Source organism: Anastrepha obliqua, chromosome 4 (genome assembly GCF_027943255.1).
Source record: "Anastrepha obliqua isolate idAnaObli1 chromosome 4, idAnaObli1_1.0, whole genome shotgun sequence".
NCBI classification, from domain to species: domain Eukaryota; kingdom Metazoa; phylum Arthropoda; class Insecta; order Diptera; family Tephritidae; genus Anastrepha; species Anastrepha obliqua.
In genome coordinates, this window is record NC_072895.1 from 10,183,374 (window position 1) to 10,202,893 (window position 19,520).

Here is a 19,520-nt window from a genome sequence, read left to right on the forward strand (position 1 = left end):
AATATTTACTAAGAAAGTTACACAGTTGTTGCAGAGTGCATGGTAAGTATGTATTTCTTCTCAGCGGCTTGAAGTGCTTAAGCTTGGCGCACGTGAATGTATGTATGTATGTGCACGCTCGACAACGTGAATACCTAAACACATGAACACCAAAAAACGTGAGTGCATTGACTACTCTAAAACGTGAACAAAAAGCGTTTCAAAGTTTGCATTGAGTTGAAATAATTCTGAGCTTGGGTAATCCCCTAACAGCAAGTTATGCGTGCTAACATATGGGTTGAAAAGTGCCGGATCTAACAAAGGAATTACGTTTTTTTTTTTTGTTCAAAATGAGCTTTATTCATTAACGTAATTTCCATCAAGAACAACGCAATCATTTCAGCGCCGCTCTAACATTTCAATACCACTTTTGTAGAGCGATTTATCTTTTGCCTCAAAAAAGCCCTTAGTTTCAGCGTAATCTCGCCATTCGTGCGAAATTTCTTATCGGCGAGCATTTTTTCTTTTTAGGTCTGCGAACAGCCAGTAGTCGCTGGGAGCCAAACCTGTCGAATACGGTGGATGTGGGAGCACTTCGATGTTCTATTCATATAGTTTTGTCCTTTGTTTTGATTGACTTGTGAAGCTGCGTTGTCTTAGTGAAACAAAGCAGTGAGCAAACGCGGCACCCACTTTGAACAGAACTTTCTCATAGTCAAATACTCAAGAAATATAAAGCTAACTCGTTCTTTTGATATCTTTACGAGGTGAGCTAATTCACGCAACTTCACTTTTCGATTATTCAAAACGAATTTTCTGGATTTTTTTGTTTGTTGGATGTTTTCTGGTGTTACCGCCTCATTTGGTCGTTTTCTGCGGAGTCTCCACGACCACGCTTGAAGTTAGTAAACCATCGTTTTATTGTTGTTTCTGATGCAGCCACCCTTTAGATAGAACCTCTGCCTGATAGACGCAGCAGTAGCCTGGTAGTCGAACGTCCTAATTCCTTCGAGAAAACTCCATAGCCAACCTTACCGTCTACCTTGAAGCCATCTGTATAAAAACTTAATTCCCCCTTCTCCATGGCCTTGGTGTCTGCCACTCCCTTCTTGAGGGTATACTCGTCTTGAAGAGCCTTTCAAGGCTAGTACAACCTGAAAAAGCGGTTAATGTAATAATATGAGTGCCATCTTTGTGTTAGGCCCGGGACTTATCAGCCCATATGTGATTTGTGGTTGCGAGTAACGCGCAAAGCATTTCAGTCGCAATTTTGGGCTTGCATGGTGTGTTTTTTCTTAGATTTTCTGCATAAAAATGAGTTCTAAGAAACCTGTGTGGTTGCCATTAAAAGAAAAAGCTGAAATGTGCGGTTTTCAAGTCTCAATAGTGTTTTAAAATTTATACAGGGTGGCTGATGAATTTTGCTACATTAAGAAACTCAAATAACTTTTTTTTTTAGTATATGGAATTCATTTTTTTTTTTTCAAGTTGAAGGTGATTAAATTTTATTAAATGTAGCTTAACTAGTTTTAAAAATAATTGAATTTAAATGCCCCCCATGCTCGTTGACACAAGTGCGGCATCTTAGTAAAAAGTTGTTCATTGCTGCTTTGAGAGTTGCGACAGGAATAGCCGCAATTGTTGCCCGAATGGATTGTTTTAGTTCATTCAAATTTGTTGGCTTTGTTTTATAAACTTCTTGTTTACATAAACCCCACAAGAAAAAGTCAGGTGCAGTAAGGTCAGGCGACCTGGGGGGCCAACGAAATTCAGAGTTTCTTGAAATCAGTTTATTGGGAAATTTTCGTCGCAACTCTGTCATAACAGTCTGGGCTATGTGAGACGTTGCCCCATCTTGTTGAAACCACACAGAGTTGAAAGGAATTCTCTTTCGGCGTAGTTCTGGATAGAAAAATTCTTTCAGCATTTTCAAATAACGGTCTCCAGTAACCGTAACGGTGTGGAAATTTTCTTCAAAAAAATAAGGCCCGACAATACAGCGTGAAGAAACCGCACACCACACTGTCACGCGAAGAGGATGCAATTCCGTCTCGTGGAGTATCTGTGGGTTAGAAGTACTCCATATTCGACGATTTTGTTTGTTCACATTGCCGTTTAAATCGAAATGGGCCTCATCAGACATGAAAAGGCAGTTTAACATGTTTTGGTCTTCTTCCACCATTTGCAGGATCTTCTGGCAAACTTCCAAGTGAATCGGCAAGTCTGCTGCATTCAGTTTGTTAACCATTTGAATTTTATAGGGAAATAAGTCTAAATCTTTGTGCATTATTGTTTTCAAAGACTGCCGGCTGACACCAAGTTGAGCAGATAAGCTTCTTGTTGAAACCCTTGGATTGCTTTGTATAGCTGCAGCTACAGCAGCGATCGTTTCCTCCGTCCGAACTGGTGGGTTTCGATGATAAGGCCTTCTTGCGACTGTTCCTTGCTCAGCAAAATTATTCACCAGTCTCATTATGGTCCATCTGCTCGGGGGATCGCCGCCAAACATCCGCCTGTACTCTCTCTGTACCAAAACTACGGACTCCAGTGCGTGATAGCGGCGGACTATCCAAATTCTTGTTTGCGTGTCCCAGTTATCCATTTTAATAAATTTTAAAGATCAATCTGCAAATTAAAACAAAAGTGGAACAGATAACTTAAAAAGAAAAAAAGTTATTCAATTGTTTTTTGGTAGCGGCTTTCATCAGCCACCCTGTATTTCATATCATACAGCAAAAAATATGTTAATTTAATTGCGCAAATATATATTGTCTTTATATCTGACCACTTTTGTGAAAGTAAGCTCTCTTGGTTTTAATTAGTTCACTTTATCGAGCGTGCGCTGTATCTATAAATAAACACTGTATATATAAATGTGTTTAAAAATGTTTCACTTCAACTCGCGACTACTAATTATTATGTGACTTCACAGCAGAAGTACCAACAAACACTTTGACATGCGTGTGTGTGTGTGAGTGTGTGCGCGGATGGTGCTTAATACTAAAGCAACGTTCCATGAGATTTCTCACTTTAGCCTCACGGCATTGTTAGAGCGCCAACATAAGGGACGTTTCCCTGGCCAACCGATTCCCGAAAGAAAGTTAATTTTTATTTGAGTTTTGTTAAGATAAAAAAAGATAATAGAAATGGAAATGGAGCCACATAAGTAATGACGTGAAAATTTTAACTCTAATTTGTTAAAGTGAAAAGGTTTTTAAGCATTTTATTTATTTTTTTTTTTTAAACTTGGCTCACAGTTGTTACGTGCCTTTATTTTATTAGTATTACGAGTACTTAAGATCGGGCATAATGCGTGAAACGTTAATAATTCTTTCATTTCAAATTCGTATGAAAAATTAGGAGCATAAAAATATGTGTATATACTCGTATACAGGGTGAACGATATGAAGTAACCAACTTCATACTGCTTGTATCTGTAAAACAGCTCATGACATCAACGTCAAAATTGTTCTTATGACAGTTCAATTGTTTATAAGCCATCTGTGATGAAATTCAAACGCAATAGGGTGATTGCGTTATATTTGGCTGGAAAATCACAACCAGCCATTGTTCGTGAGCTCAGTCACCTCAAAGTGAATAAAATGTTTGTGTATTGCGCTATAAAACGTTACAGCTATGGAGGTGGACCAAAAAAAACCGCAACAATGCCAGAAATGGTTTGGAAAGTGAAGGCTCGACTTGAACGAAATCCACGTCGAAGTGGAAGAAAAATGGCCAAAGAACTGACGCATATTGAAAAATGAGCTCAAGGTCAAGACAAACAAATCCAAAAAGCATACGATCTTTCACCCCAGCAAAAAAAGTTCGGTGCGAAAGAGCAAAAGAGTTGTTGCGTTTGCACGAACGTGGCGAATTTCCTAACATTGTGTTTTCTGATGAAAAAAAATTCCCAATTGAGCAGTTCATAAACACTCAAAACGTTCGTGTATACTTGACCGAACGCTCATACGAAAATTTGAGCCTACGTATGGCCACTCGAAGCAATTTCCCATCGCAAGTAATGGTTTGGGCCGCGGTGGCCGCTGATGGACGCTCTCCAATCGTTTTCATCGGGCCTGGTGTCAAAGTGAATGTGACTTATTATCGGGAAAATGTTTTGGAAGCTGCTTTAGAGCCGTGGACACGCAAACATTTCGGCCGCTGAACATGGACGTTCCAACAAGTCCATTTTGGAGAGCAAGGTGAGGTCTAAAAAATATGCCAGTATGGATGCGCTTAAAAAAGCGATTATACGAAAATGGGCCAAAATACCTCAAGATCACATTCGTGCAGCATGCAACTCATTTTTTGACCGTTTGAAGGTTATAGTCAAGGCAAAAGGTGGTCATATCGAGCTAAAGTGAATATATGTTAAAATTGTAATCATTTTTGAACAATTTTGTCTTTGAAATCAATAAAAACTAATTTCACACAAAAAAGTTATGGTGTAACATAGGTAACAGGTAACACTTCATATCGTTCACCCTGTAATATATACATAAAATATAAATATATTTTTTCCCTTGATAAATTATACCTTTAGATGGCATTTTTTTCTCAATTGAAAATAAACAAACTACATATGTAAGATAACGCATATTATATTGCTCCTAGTCCGAACATAAGGCGGAAGAGATAGGGAAAAAAATTTGTTTCCAAAAATTTTGAACAAAAAAATACAATTATTCAAAAACAAACAAAAAATGGCATAAAATATATTTTATCATAAAAAATATAAAAATTTTCAGTTAAATTTAAAAATGTTAAAAATAACGAAAGATACATATTTCACTTTAAAAAACTCTTTACCAAAATTTCCCACATTGAATAAAGCTAAAATTCTTAAAATTAAAAAAAAAATCACTTTTTGATACTCAAGCGTACAAATAAAACTGATTTTAAAAGAATTGACGACAATGTCCAAATCTCTTGGATAACTTGACATGGAATCGCTCATCTGTCTCTCTCAACTAGTCCTTAATACTTCAGTCATCTATCAACAAACGGCAGAAAAGGTATTTCTTTTAGCTGACAACTTGACAGCAAAGCATGGCAAACTGTGCTGACATTTCTGTTCAGTAAGTTTTGGTAAGGCGTCAGGAACCGTTTAGCGCCAAACAACGTTGAAATTTACTTTGAAAAAAAAAAAATCTATTCGCGAAGTTCATATAGCACTGGCAGCATCATCGGTCTTTATTTCTTTCGAAATGAGGAAGGAGCTGCCGTTACGGTGAATAGCGAGCGCTATCAAGTCATGCTGCTTCCTCAGCGGACATCTGATCCCCTCTTCGATCCTTGTTGTGGCTGTGGCTGTGGGCTTTTTTATCAGCCTGCAGCGGGGGTCGCATGCGAATACCCTCGGCCACGTTATGGCGCCATGTGCCGGATGTTGTTGGCTTTCCTGCCTCTTGTCTGGAGCAGCTGGCCTTTTCGTCCTGGGCTATTGAAGCCGTTGGAGTCAAAGTTCCTGCTTCCTCAGAGCTTTGTTTCGCCGAGGGTTCAGAGTCCTTTTCGGTAACCTTAGGCGGATCAATCGGGCCTTTAGATTTTGGCCGAAGTTGGGTTTTACCGAACCCGTAGTTCAACCAGTTGTTGGAAGTCTTTATGACTTCTGCGGAGATAGCAATGGTAATTTCTACCACAGTACCCTTGCGCACTCTGTTGAGCACCCGCCAGTCATTTGTGTTGAGGCCCTCGTTTTGGCCGTCGAGGAGTCTAATAATATCCTCAGTTGTGGTGCTGTCCAATTCTGGAAAGTGACCAACGAAGATTTGTGGGCGCGGTATGTCCGCTTCCTGCACAATCTTCAGCTGTGCATCTTTCCACGGCTTCAGCTTAGGAACTACTTCCTTTAGCCAACTAGCCGTTTCATCGCAGCCACATGATATAACTATATATCCTGGGCGAAAGGTGCAGCTATTAAATTTGGGCTTTGCAGCCCCAGTCTGCTTTTTCCTTATCGCCTCCAGGATAGCATGTTGTATGGCCGTTAGTCTCTGCGTCGACCATATCGTAGTTGGATAATCGTGAGGAATTATTCCCAACTTCGTGCTGCACGCCGCGTCTTTGTAAGACATTTTTGTTGAGTCTACCTTGACTTCTGGGCCTAATTCTCATCGGTATACTGAAAAAATGGATGCTGCACGTATGAAAGTGATAGATAAGCGCGCTAACGATAACACTCGAGAAGGTTGAATGCTACGTAGGCAACAGCAAATCGATATTTTGGAAGCTGCTATGACGGCTGAAGAACTATTATATGGTCCAGGAATAGATGACACAGCGTAAGTAATTAAATAATTCGTATTACTCTACATAAATCGATAGCAAAATTTAAATGCGTTTTTCTCAAAACTATGTTTTTTGAACTGGTGATCACTGTAACGTAAAAACCGCTTAGTAGATTTCAATAAAATTTATACTGCTTTTGAAAAATATAAAACACTCGTGCCTGATCGAGGAATTTTTTTTTTCAAAAAATTTCGATTTTTTTTCAACAATTAATTGTCGGTATTTTCTCGAAAATCTGCAAAATATTTCCTGAGACCGCCATATTTTAAATTTTGAAAAAAAGCTTCGATCAGGCTACTAATAAAACTAATTTATCTTGTCCGATTGATTTTAGATGAATCTCCAAGGACTTGTGATGATCACCGCAAGGAACTTCTGGAGAAACGGGTTCCACACAAACAGCGATAACTTTTACAATTAATAATTGTTTTTGAAATTTTGCTAAAGTCAAGTCTAAACATGATGTAAAAGGTTTTCCAATAAGAGGTGTTATTTTGATATTCAAAGAAAAATGCTATTTTTTAATTTAAATGATCGGATGTTTATTTCATTGTAAAGAGAAAGGTATGCCGTTAATAGTGCAAAATAACGTCAGGCAAATTAGCACCACGACCACGCTTCGAGTAGGTGGGCGTTTATTAAACGCGCCAATCCCCTATGATGCTAAGTTCCCTTTGCTATTACGCAAAGACTCGCAGTTTGTGAAGACATACATCCAGTTCCTACATTTTCGTAATCACCATGCCGGTCCAAAGGCATTGGTAGCGCTTCTGCGAGAAAAAATATGGCCGGTAAATGCTCCAGAAACCTGTAGTCGAACTGTAAGAGAATGCATTCACTGTTTTCGTTATAAGCCAAAATTACAAGGTCAGATTATGGGCAATCTACCCGCCAATCGATTACGCTCCCAACGGCCCTTCACAATATGTGGGGTAGATTACTGTGGGCTCATTCACATAACCTTAAAAATTCGCGGTCGCCCTCCCGTGAAAATGTATATTGCCATTTTCGTGTGTTTCGCTTCAAAGGCAGTTCATCTAGAGCTTGTAACTGATTTAACAGCTGATAAATTCATTTTCGCTCTCAAAAGGTAATGCGACAACGCGACGAACTTAATGAGGGAGCTCCCGGAAGCCTTTCTGGCACAGAAAGAGGAGATTCTCCAATACGACGCCGACGAAGGATTCATCTTCGCCTTCATACCTCCGAGGGTGCCCCACTTCGGCGGCCTGTGGGAAGAAGCAGTGAAGTCGGCCAAACATCTGCTGGTGCGTGCCGTAGGCAACGCGCTGTTAACCGCCGAAGAAATCACAACGCTTCTCATCGAAGTAGAAGCAGTACTGAACTCCCGACCGCCCGCAGCACTCAGCAACGACCCCAATGACGGCGAGGCCCTAACGCCGGCGCATCTACTAATCGGTTGCCCCTTGCGAGCTTTGTCACCGGAGAAGGTACCCGACAACCGCAGCCGCTGCTTAGAGAGATGGCAGCTTGTTTGCTCTCTCAAGCAACAATTTTGGTGCGCGTGGTCGAAGAGCTACCATCTGAAGCTTCAGCAGCGCAACAAATGGGTGCACCCGCAGCCCAACGTCCCACCAGGCCAACTCGTCGTCGTCCACGAAGGCAACGTACCACCGCAGCAGTGGGTGCTGGGTCGAGGAACCGCAACCATTCCCGGAGCGGACGGCAAAATTCGTGTAGCAGACATTGCTACTAGATCGGGTGAAGTGCGACGCCCTATCCACAAGCTCGCCGTGCTGCCGGTGGACAACAAAAATTGAAGGCTATTGGATTCCTTCAAGGTGGCCGGTGTCAAGCCAGATTCTGGCAAATTACTTTAATATAATAAAATAATCTAAAATTGAATTTAATAAATGAAAATTAATAATAAATTAATAATTGATAATTAGGTAAGTAATTAAAAAAAATATATATAAATAGGAAAATGTAAATGAATAAAATAAAATATGTAAATGTAGGCGTATACCTTCTCTTTCACGTGGCCCCAAAGAAAAAAGTCACAAGGTGTTAAATCACAAGATATCGGTGGCCAATTTTGATCACCTCTTCGAGAGATAACACGGCCCGGAAACTTTTCCCGTAAAAGATCATTGGTGTCGTTGCTTGCGTGGCACGTAGCATCGTCTTGTTGAAAATAAACGTTGTCCAGATCAATGCCATCCAATTGCGGTCATAAAAAATCGTTAATCATCTCTCGACTACGATAGATAACACCTGCTATTGGAAAACTCTTCATTAATGCTATTTTTGTAAAATAAAGCAATTGACTAGGAAAAAAAATTATTGAAAGTTATATATATAATATATATTTCGGACCTCTGCCCTTATAAAAGGATTGTTAGAAACTTTTTTTGTATGGAGAAAATGTGCAAGACTGCAAGCACAAAAAGTGTGGAAAATTAACGCGATCTTCAGTTCCTTCAAGCTTGCACTTAATTACATTGAAATTTAATGGGTTATAAAAAATGATATGACTAAAAACGTTAATAGTTTGTTGCAAATTTTTTTAAATTTTGTGCAGAGTTTGAAATTTTACTTTTTGAAAAAAAGTACAAAAAACAAAAAAAGGTACACCAAAGTAGTCCAAACTTTCCAACATAATGCAACGTAATTATTGTGAGAGCACAGGCCTATATGTGGAGTACATTCGTATCAGCGCAAAAAAAATATTTGATAGAAAATCGGTTTTTATAAGCCTCGTATATTTACTTATTTATTTCATTTCGTTCTACATCTCCAAACCGAGTGAAAGCAAATAAAATTTAATAAATTCGATTAAAATTATTCGGTGTGATTTATTACAAGCGACAAATAAAAGTTGAGAAAACCTCCCAGCCACTCGTTAATTAACACCCCATTTGAAAAGAGTAGCAGCAATAAAAGTGGCGACAATCGCAAAGCAATAAAAACAACGTCCATAGGTGCATTACTACGGGCACTCGGCAGCAATTGCTGGCAGCATAAACGATTCGCAAATTTGTTTTCAGCAATAAATAGGTGTTGATAATATTCATAAAATGATAAATGAACGTAAAAGTAGTTAAAAAGCGATTAATGGCGAGAGTGGAACGGAATTGTCATTTACTTGTGTGTGTGCCTATAAAGTTACATTTACGAATTCATACAGATATATGCAGTTTTTTTGCTATCAACGCCCACATTGCACGTTGAACACTGAAGTGCAGCTGCGGTGGGCCTGAAGGCGAGAGACCTGGACATGACGAAAGACCTGCACTTGTGCTGCTTTTCATCGCTAATACGCCGCCCACAACTCGGCGGACAAGTGACTTTGTAACCATTTGCCAAAATGGTTTTTGCTGACCATTGCCACATAGATATATCATTTATGGCAATGAACCGCAAAACGGAACACAAAAGGGTACGCGGAGCTACACAAATTTGACTTACAAAGCTGGCAATGTCAATGGCAAATGGTGCTGGTGCTGGTGTTGAAAGTATGTAAATATGTAAATGCAACGATTGAAAGTGAAATTTTGAATTACACGAAATCGCAGCAGTTGTCATTGAACTGTGGTTTTATACTATAAATCGTATCGATTTATATGGAATGCTTTTAATGCATTTTAATTAGTTTCTTTGCAATTTGTAAAAAAAAAAATTTTTTCATTTTTAAAAATATATAAAATGAAAATTCGAGCAGTTTTACTGGCATTTATTTGCATGAAATCTTTGATATTTTGAAAAATTAGAAATAATAGTGGGTATGCGAATAAGTTTCCGTCCTTTCTTAGCTAAAGTAATGAATTATTTAAATGATTAAATTTTTTTCCCTTGTTCATTCCTCTCGGGAGCATAGGGCCTCGACAAGACTCAGTCGAGTGTTGGTTTCTTTAATCTGTTTTTTTATCCTTCTGCTATAAGCAATGATTGAATAGCAAATGATATTAAGTGAAGTATGTGCCAAAACTCGAATTCTTTTGACTTGATCCATTCATTGACTTGATTATCCATCATCAGATGATTTAAGGAGTTCATAATAGATTCCCACTAGATGCACAACATAACCTTTGAAGCATGAATATGTTTTTTCGCTGTCGATGGACCTGGTTCACCTGGCAGGCTCCAACATTTTTGACTCTTAGGGTTATCTTAAGGGGTTATATACCTTGTGAGCCCGAAAATTTGTCATAATTTTTTTTAAATATGTTTTAGAACTTTTATTCAAATGAGGCATATATCATACTGAAGGGTAACTCTCGAAAAATGCATTTTGGTGTTTTTATTTTAAAAAATGTTATCATTTATTGTACATATCGCCCCTCCCACCAAAACGCCGTTTTTTAGAAGAGGCCTGCGGTAATCACGGTACCGCATGAGCAGCTCAACTGAAATCAAAAAAATTAAATCATTATTGTAGAAAAATGTTTTTAGTGAATCTGAACGGTTTATTTACCCAAAAAATTTTTCTCGATATGAAAACCACTTTGCACCAATAAAACTATTTTTAAGGGGCTGAAAAATTAAAAAAAAAATTAATTCCAGCCAACTATGCAAATATTTATAAAACGTGAACCGTTCAGATTCACGAGGTTTTAACTTCGAATAATTAAAAAAAAAATGTTGCAAATCGGTCAAATAGTTTTTGATAAATAATGCTCCCCGCGACGGTAATTTTCAAAAAACACGACTTCGAGATAATCCCGTCTAAAGTTTTGCGCGCACTTCTCGTTCCAAGAAAGGTCGCGCGCTTCCACGGTCTGTAACTTTCGTTCTAGCGCTCCGATCTTTATGATTTTTTGAATTTATATTTTTAAGAAGATGTACTTTTAGAATATTCCATAAAAAAAATTCGATTTTGTAGTCCAACACAAGGTATATAACCCCTTAATAGATCCATTTTTCATTTCTTTTCTTTCAAGAAGCATCTCACCCGTCACCAAACGTCTTTCGATAGCCCACGCAGAAAAAGTTCTTCCGGCGTATCAATGCGGATTTCGACAATAGGCCAAATTTTTTCTCTCAAACAATCCATGGAGATTTATTGATTTTAAGCAAGCTTTCGAAAGCTTCTCCACCACAGTATTTCATAAATATACAGGGCCCACCATCTATCGTTACGGATTTGAACTAGGTATTATTTGAAGAATGGTAACACTTAGCTGTCATCTGATTTGACAGAAAATTAGTTTTATTCTTCCGCTGAACGAAAATGGTTGTGTATACGCTCAAAGAGCGCTGGGAAATATTGCGACATTACTTTGAAAATCATGGTAATGTTGCAGAATGTGTACGAAAATTACGTACGGCAATGGGAAGAAGAAAAGCACCGAATGAAGCGTATGTGCGTTACTTTGCGAAAAAGTAAGAGAAACTGGGTTGCTTATTGACAAACCAACGCGTGACCGACCAAAAACCGTGCGTACACCCGAAAATATTGCTGCTGTGGCCGAGAGTGTTCGTGAATCACCAGGAACATCAGTTCACCAGCAACAATTGATGCACTGAAGACGAACATACGCGATGTCATAGCTGAAATACAGCCGCATACAATGGTGCATGGCTAGCCGAGGCAGCCATATGAATGAAGTTGTATTCCATCATTAACCGGAAGATTTGTACTTCAAAATAAAAAAAAACAGTTTGGAAAAATATTGAGTAGTTTCTTTTCTATAGCATTTTTAATTCCGTAAAGTTATTTGGCGGGCCCTTTAAAATCCCAGACAAACTAACTAAAATAGAGATGATATTGCTGCTGTGGCCAAGATCATCATCTCTATTTTAGTTAGTTTACGGAATTAAAAATGCTATAGAAAAGAAACTACTCAATATTTTTCCAAACTGTTTTTTTTTATTTTGAAGTACAAATCTTCCGGTTAATGATGGAATACAACTTCATTCATAAATGCTGCCTCGGCTAGCCATGCACCATTGTATGCGGCTGTATTTCAGCTATGACATCGCGTATGTTGGTCTTCAGTGCATCAATTGTTGCTGGTGAACTGATGTTCCTGGTGATTCACGAACACTCTTGGCCACAGCAGCAATATTTTCTTTGCAAGAAACTGTATCGAAAGTGATGATACAAGACAATAAATCTGAATCTTTCAGAATTAAAACTGGAGTAAGACAAAAGGATGCGCTATCATCAATAATCTAAAAACTTATGCTAGAACTTATTGTTCGCATGCCTGAATGACATAGCAGTTGTCAGCAAAAACATCTACGCACCATCTAAAACCTTCACGGATATTGAAATTGCTGCTGGTAGAATTGGTCTTAGAATCAACGAAGTTTTTTGGAGCAATCAAAGATCACGGCGGGTGGCGCATAAAGTGGAACGATGAGATAGACCAGCTTATAAATGGCGAAAAGGTTATACGTTTCATCAAAGCGCACCGGTTAAGATGGCTGGGTCATATAACAAAAGTGGAAGGTACCAGGGCACAGAAGAAAATTGAAGAAGCCAAAGCGTTCAACACTGGAGCAAAAGGAAGACCGAGAACAAGATGCGCCGACAAACTAGAGGAAGGCATCAATAAACTTGCAGGCGATCGAGTTGTATGGAGGTCCCATGTGCAGCAGGCCAAAGCTCATAAAGAGCTGTAGTTGCAAAAGATAGTTAGGATGATGATGATTATTGGCACTTCAGCTGCACTATTTGTTTTTATTGTGTATCCGTGGTAACAGCAGCAACTATCAACATATTCCACTTCAGGATACTCTATCAGTATCTGGTTTTGGTTGGAGTGCTTGATTCTCCTAGCCTTAGTCTTTGCTATGAGATTATCTAAACCGACATCTCGTGCTAGTGTGACGAGTAAGTGCGCCTTCGCGTGAATGTCTGTGAATTTGTGGGAAAGTAAGCATACGAGTATGTCATCGGCAAAGTGCAAGTCTTCAAGTTGTCTGCAAATGCTGCCTCTCTTATTTGCAAGCTGAGATTAATTGTGAAGAAAAGAAAAGAGAGACAAGGACTATCTGTCTCACTTCAGCGCTTACAGTGAAAGGTGCGCTGCTTATACCGTTCCGAGTTTTCGTGCATTGCTCTTATGAGACAAATCACTTTCTGGTTGTGTTCCTATTATTGAGCGCAAAATATAAGAGGCAACCCTCGTACATGAGAAACACTGTCAATGAAAAAAATTATAAAAAAATCAACAGAATTTGTCATCTACTTTAGAAATGTTTTTTTCTTATACTAAAACTAAGAAATATAAAAACAGCATAACAAAAGGCATTCCATTTAAAAAAAAACTTCAACTATTTTTTCTTTTTACATTAGATTGTTTGATACTTATTTTATAGCTGTATAAAAAATTAAGTTAAAATATTTAAAAATGGCGGACACATGGCTTGGAACGGTCAAAATGAGATTCGAGAAAAAAAAAGATTAGCCTTGGAACGTCAATAGGCCAGCTGCAACGGCAAGTCAATTCTGACCTGTGCGCGCTCGGCTTAAATTCTCCGTAACTCATGGAGACTTCAAGATTTCTCGAAAATTCCTGTTGGAGATTAAATAATTAAAAAAAAAAAATCAAATGTTTGAAACCGAACATGAGAATACCCCCTAAAAACCTGTGTAATTGGAAGGAGAAGTTTGTGGAAATTTCTAATTTTGTATAAAATTTGAATTCCCTCTAGAAACGCCAAGAAAAGTTTGTGGAAATTGGGTTTATACGATTTTTGCCTTCTATTGTACAAAAATATTGAACATTAAAAAAACACAGCAAAATGCTCAAAACTGATAAAAACCTGGATGTGCTGACGTATTTTTCAGAATTTTTCAGCAACTCCAGATATTCATATGCTTTCTTATACTAAAATTATGGAACATAAAAAGGGCATTCCAAAAATCTTTCTAGAAACTTGAGTAATAATAAAGAGAAGTTTGTGGACATTTTTTTATTTTTGTATAATATCTGAATATGAATTTGAATAACTTTTCTTAACCAATGAGCTACACTTTTATACAAAAATATTTAATTAATAAAAATTGTGTCATTTACAAATTGCAAAATCCTGGCTGGCACTTCGGAGATTCCCGGATTGGTGGACTATGCACTCCCGCCCACACTTGCAATTAGGTACAACGTTCACGACCCTGCTACCCTGAAGGGAAGAGTGGGAAATGGACGATGTAAGACAGGGCGAGTCTATCCATGTATACACAGATGGCTCAAAGCTCGAGGGCAGGGTGGACGGTCGGAGGTGTATACTCCGAGCATCTGGGGATGTCACTCAGTTTTCGGCTCCCCGACTACTGTAGTGTCTTTCAGGCTGAACTGATGGCAATAATGAAAGCTGCAACACTGGCCACTACATTTTCACTCACAGCCAGGCGGCGCTAAAATCCCTCACAAAACAGTCGACAACCTCCAAGGTAGTCATGAAATGCCGCACATCTCTTTATGAGATGGCTGAGTCATTTCGTTTAAGGATAATATGGGTCTCTGGTCATCGCGACATTGAGCGTAACTGTAGAGCCGATGAACTAGCGAGACTCGGCACCAAGTTGACTGATGAGCACATATACCTATAATAATATAGGAATACCCCTACAAACATGTAAGCTACTCATCCTTGAAGAAATTGTAAAGAAAGCAAACGACAGATGGCGCAATGAAGCCACCTGTAAAATCGCCCATCAACTGTGGCCGACTCTAAATGCTAAACGCACAGAATCTCTGCTAAGCCAAAATAAACACAGTCTTAGCACACTGCTCTCATTCATAACGGGGCTCTGCCTAATAGATAAACACGCCCAAATGATGGATGTGCAAGCACATGACTTCTGTAGAAGTTGTCTTGATGAGGAAGAGGAAGATACAAACTTACAGCTTCTGTGCCATTGTCCTTCTCTATCCAGGCGGAGATTTGCTATTCTAGGCGGACGATTTTTTAACGAACTGGAAGATCTCTCGTTTACTTTTATTATTTTGTTTAATACAAATATTTGGCGATTAATAAATTATTCAAAAAAAAAGTTTAACATTTACGAAATTCACCTGCTATTATATTTATGCTAATTGAAACGTTTGTTAAGCAATCAAATTGTGATATTGCAAGATAATCACATAAACGCACCCATCCACTTATGGCCACGGGCATACTGTATATGTACGTATGTATGGGTGTACATCCTCCCACGCAAACTCCGACCATTGCAGCACAAGAAATAATTTCATTTAAACGTCGTTACACTTTTGGTAATTTCTGACACGAAACGTAGCAAAATTAATAATCAGCTTGTGCAACTCGTCAGCGAAATATGGAGGGTTGGTTGGTTGTTGATTGCCTGCAGACAAGCAGACACACGCACAAATATCACTTATACGCCATGGCTCGTTAAGGCACTAAATCGATATGCAGTTTTTAATTTATCTGCTGGCGTTTAAATTTATAAATGCAGTAAAAGCGAGCACAACCAAAAAAAAGGCAAAAAACAGAGCGTAACAACAAAAAGCAACAACAATAGTACCTGTGCTCCCATTTTTAAATAATAAAAATGGTTACATTTTATTTTGTAGTCATTTCACTTTGGCTGTTTTACGTAAATTTTGCCATGCCGATTTTGGCATGCCAACATATGTTTTTCGCATGTTTATGCTTACGCCTATGCATAGCAAAACAGTAGCTCAGTTGCGCTTTAGCGGTTACTTAAGACACCACCAAAATGGTTAGCCATCCTGCTCAGACAGCTGCTAATAGGAGACTAAAAATGAAATGAAATTAAAAAAAAATATATATATAGAAACATCTCCGATGGACAAGAACAGCTTTGTGCACTGTCTGTACTATTTAAAAAAAATGTATATATTTCTTTTTTAAGCTCTTCAAAGTTTAACTACTTAATTGCAAAGCTTGATGGACTCGTTCCGCCTAAGCTAAAAAGAGTCACAATCCAGCTATCCAAAGAAATCAAATATCTTGGAGTAAGCCTAGTAAACTGCTTTGGAAGTCAAAAGTTAAAGCAAAGGCATCAAAGCAATGACAGCCTTCTGGCTTTGAAAAACGTTGGGTCTTCTCCTATGGATCTACACGGCTATGATAAGACTTATTATCACCTATGCATCAGTGGTCAATCATCAGTAGATGAGCAGAATCTCTCTCGTGGGAGTCAGGAGGACCTTATCGAGACTACAACGCACTGTGGCCATCTGTTGCACCCGAGCATTTCCGACTACTTCAGGCCCGGCATAGATGCTCTGATTAGTCTACCACCACTTGATGTTTTCCTCCAAGAAGAGGAAACACAATAGGGATTGGTGCAGCTCCTATCAGGCATTGGACAACAGAGAAAGCATGGTAGGTAGGTAGGTAAGTAAAATGGTTGAAGTGCACCTGGCACTCCTCAAGTAGCACTAAAGCGCCGTTTTGATACCCCTCTCAGACCGGCAATAGGCAGATATCTACAGCCAACCAGAGCTGTTGATATAATGGAGAAGATTGATTGGGTTTAGGTTGGCGCACGGTCGCAGGCTGTCGAAGAAAGGAGCTCCCAGTGACCTTAGTCGTCTAGCTGCCAAACCCGGACATATACAAATAAAATGCTCTACAGTCTCTTTCTCTGAAAGGTCCCCACAGCTTCTGCAATGGGGGTTAGTGTAACCCTAGCTTTTCTGCGTGTGTGTCGATCGTCCAGTGACCGGTAAACACAACTAGGGGTTTAGAAATTGAATGGCGAGGAGCCCAAGGGACTTTCTCTGTCCTTCGTATATTGTACTGGAGCCAAAGGGTTTTCGAAATAGCACATGAAGAAATGGAGCTCCATCTTTTCTGTGCTTTCCTGAGAAATAATTAGTGCAGTTCCCTTTTAACAACTGACAAGGAGGGGCCGATGGCCGGGTAGGAGGTCTCTGAGGCCAATTCAGTCCCCTTCCTGACAAGCTCATCAGCAATTTCATTTCCCTTTATGTTCCTATGTCCTGGAACCTAGATCAGAGAAATGTTACCTGCACACCCAAAAGATTTGATCTCCTCCTTACAGGAGTTTACTAATTTCGTTCTGCACCATGACTTCGTCAGAACCTTAATCGCGGCTTGACTATCTTTAAGGAGATGGATAAATTGGCTGACTTAGAGAAAACCCCCGCTCCGACTGTCGATTCCATCTTGGAACCGTCAGTGAAGACAGAACTGCAAGCTTTGGTGCAGATTTTCCCCTCGATTCAATCCTGCCTATTTGGAAAGACAGCTCTAGCACGATCCTCAAACTCTAGTTTGCGGATAGGGATATATGTTGGAAGTTCGGAAAACTACGGTGTTAACTGAACGAAAATGCTACCATAACCCTTGAGAGATTGTCTCCAGAGGCCAATCTCCTTTAAGACCGTCCGAAGAGCTTCCCACCAAACCAGGCATCCATACGTTAAAATTGGCAAACCCACTGCGTTGTAGGCATGGACTTCGATCCAAAGTTCCTCGCCATGCCCCTTGACTCCATGCCATCAAGAGTCGTACTTGAACAGAGATACAGTGTGGTGCTGCCAGAGCCTCAAATGTGGTTCAACTCAGAAAATAAGCCCGGCAAACACTGTTTTCGCATTTTACGAATGGCTCTAGGACCGAACACGTTTCCGGCTCTGGTGTCTACATGGAATCCGGCGGGAGAAAACTGCACTTTGCTCTTGGAATGCATGCATCTGTGTTTCAAGCGAAGGTGTATGCAGTTCAAGAAGCGATGAACTTTGTTGTGGAAAACCGATGGAGAGGCAGATCTGTATGTATCTGCAGTGACAGCCAAGCTGCGCTTATGGTCTTAGACAGCCCTCCAACCACTTCAAGGGTAGTTTGGTGCTATAAATCCAGGCTGAACTATGTCGGTAGACGTAATAGTCTGATGCTAGCATGGATTCCGGGATACGAGGGTATCGGGATATCTGACTCTTTAGGCCAACTTCATTGGCCCGGAGACCATTCTGCCACTCCCTTCTGCAGCCATCAAAGCCACGATTAGCAAACGGGTTACTTTATCCCACAAACGAGCCTGACAGGCTGAAAGAGGCTGCTGATGAACAGAACTGATGTTACCTATTAGGTCCGATCGACTGTCGCAGATAATCCTGTCATTAAACTGAAGGGAGTGCAGACGGCTGGTTGGACTAATGATGGGCCACTTTCTGTGGGCAAAGCATATGGACAAGGTAGTTATCTCAGACAATGCACTCTGCACAGCATGTGGAGAGGAGGGCAAGACGGCGGACCACTTTCTGTGCGTCTGCCCGCCATCGCTCGAATCAGGCTTGAGGTCTTTGGCACTGATGTATTAAGAAGTGGTCGTTTGGCTCTTTGATATCGCAAAATCTACTCAGATTTCTTCGGAGGTCGGGTAGATTGAAAGAAAATTGAAAAGGGCACCCGAGTACAGTACAATGGACTTAATTGTGTCGAAGTGCTATATCAGCCTGTCTCGACAAAAAATAAATAAAAAATAAATAATTGCAAACTCTCAATATTTGCTATTTTTTTTTTTTGCCGTTTTCCAATTAAACCAACATCAATTTGCTGGAAGTGTTGATTTATCAACCTCGACGAATGCGAAGTGCTAATGACCAATTATATCCAGTTGGTATGTAATCAATATTTTATTTGCATGCGCATCAGCAAATTTTGTTCAATTACACTGTTCAACAGCGTTTTTGAAACAGAAAAGCGGCCTTATAATTTACAGGAATACTCCACTAGATTAGGTTAGGATAAATGGCTGCACAAGCGATGGCCCACTTGGATAAAGAATCAAATTCGTTCATTGTGATGTCATGCAGAGGAGAGACAGAGGAAAAAAAACCAAAATCGAAAAGGGGTGAAGAAGGGAGAAGAAGGATGACAATCAAATACCCCACTAAAAAGGAAAGAACATTTTAATAATTTTTCAAGTTACATAGAATTGTATGTTTCTCTGTCTTACACGCGAAAACTGCTTTAAATTAAATGTGTACACACATAAGGGTGCATCACTCTACATACAAAAAAAACAAAAACAATTAAAAAAATATAAAAAATTGATACTGTTTTTCCATTGAAAATATAAAATTTATTATATTTTAAGACTTCCACCAAAGTATTTGGAAAAAATATTATGACTCACGTGAATTCAAAACTCACTCATTGAATTGAAAGTCCGCCAAAAATGGATTTTTTATAAATTTAAAATTTTTTTTTTAACAAATCTTCCAAAAATCAGCTCAGTTGATAAAAAAGTTGAGCTTAAACAGTGCGAAACAAATATTTAATAATTTTATGGACCTAATCAAAAAAGCGATATATTC

At 39.2% G+C, this 19,520-nt stretch overlaps 1 protein-coding gene across 1 annotated transcript; it reads left to right on the plus strand.

The window, feature by feature from the left end:
• The first annotated feature begins 7,385 nt into the window (after window positions 1-7,385).
• Window positions 7,386-8,051, plus strand: LOC129246456 (uncharacterized). Its single transcript, XM_054885305.1, has one exon. It carries the CDS (start codon window positions 7,386-7,388, stop codon window positions 8,049-8,051), a length of 666 nt encoding a protein of 221 aa, XP_054741280.1.
• Window positions 8,052-19,520: the final 11,469 nt, after the last annotated feature.

Bases quoted from the DNA above. Each gene is read 5' to 3' on its own strand.
- LOC129246456 (XM_054885305.1), top strand. From the start codon at position 7,386: ATGAGGGAGCTCCCGGAAGCCTTTCTGGCACAGAAAGAGGAGATTCTC.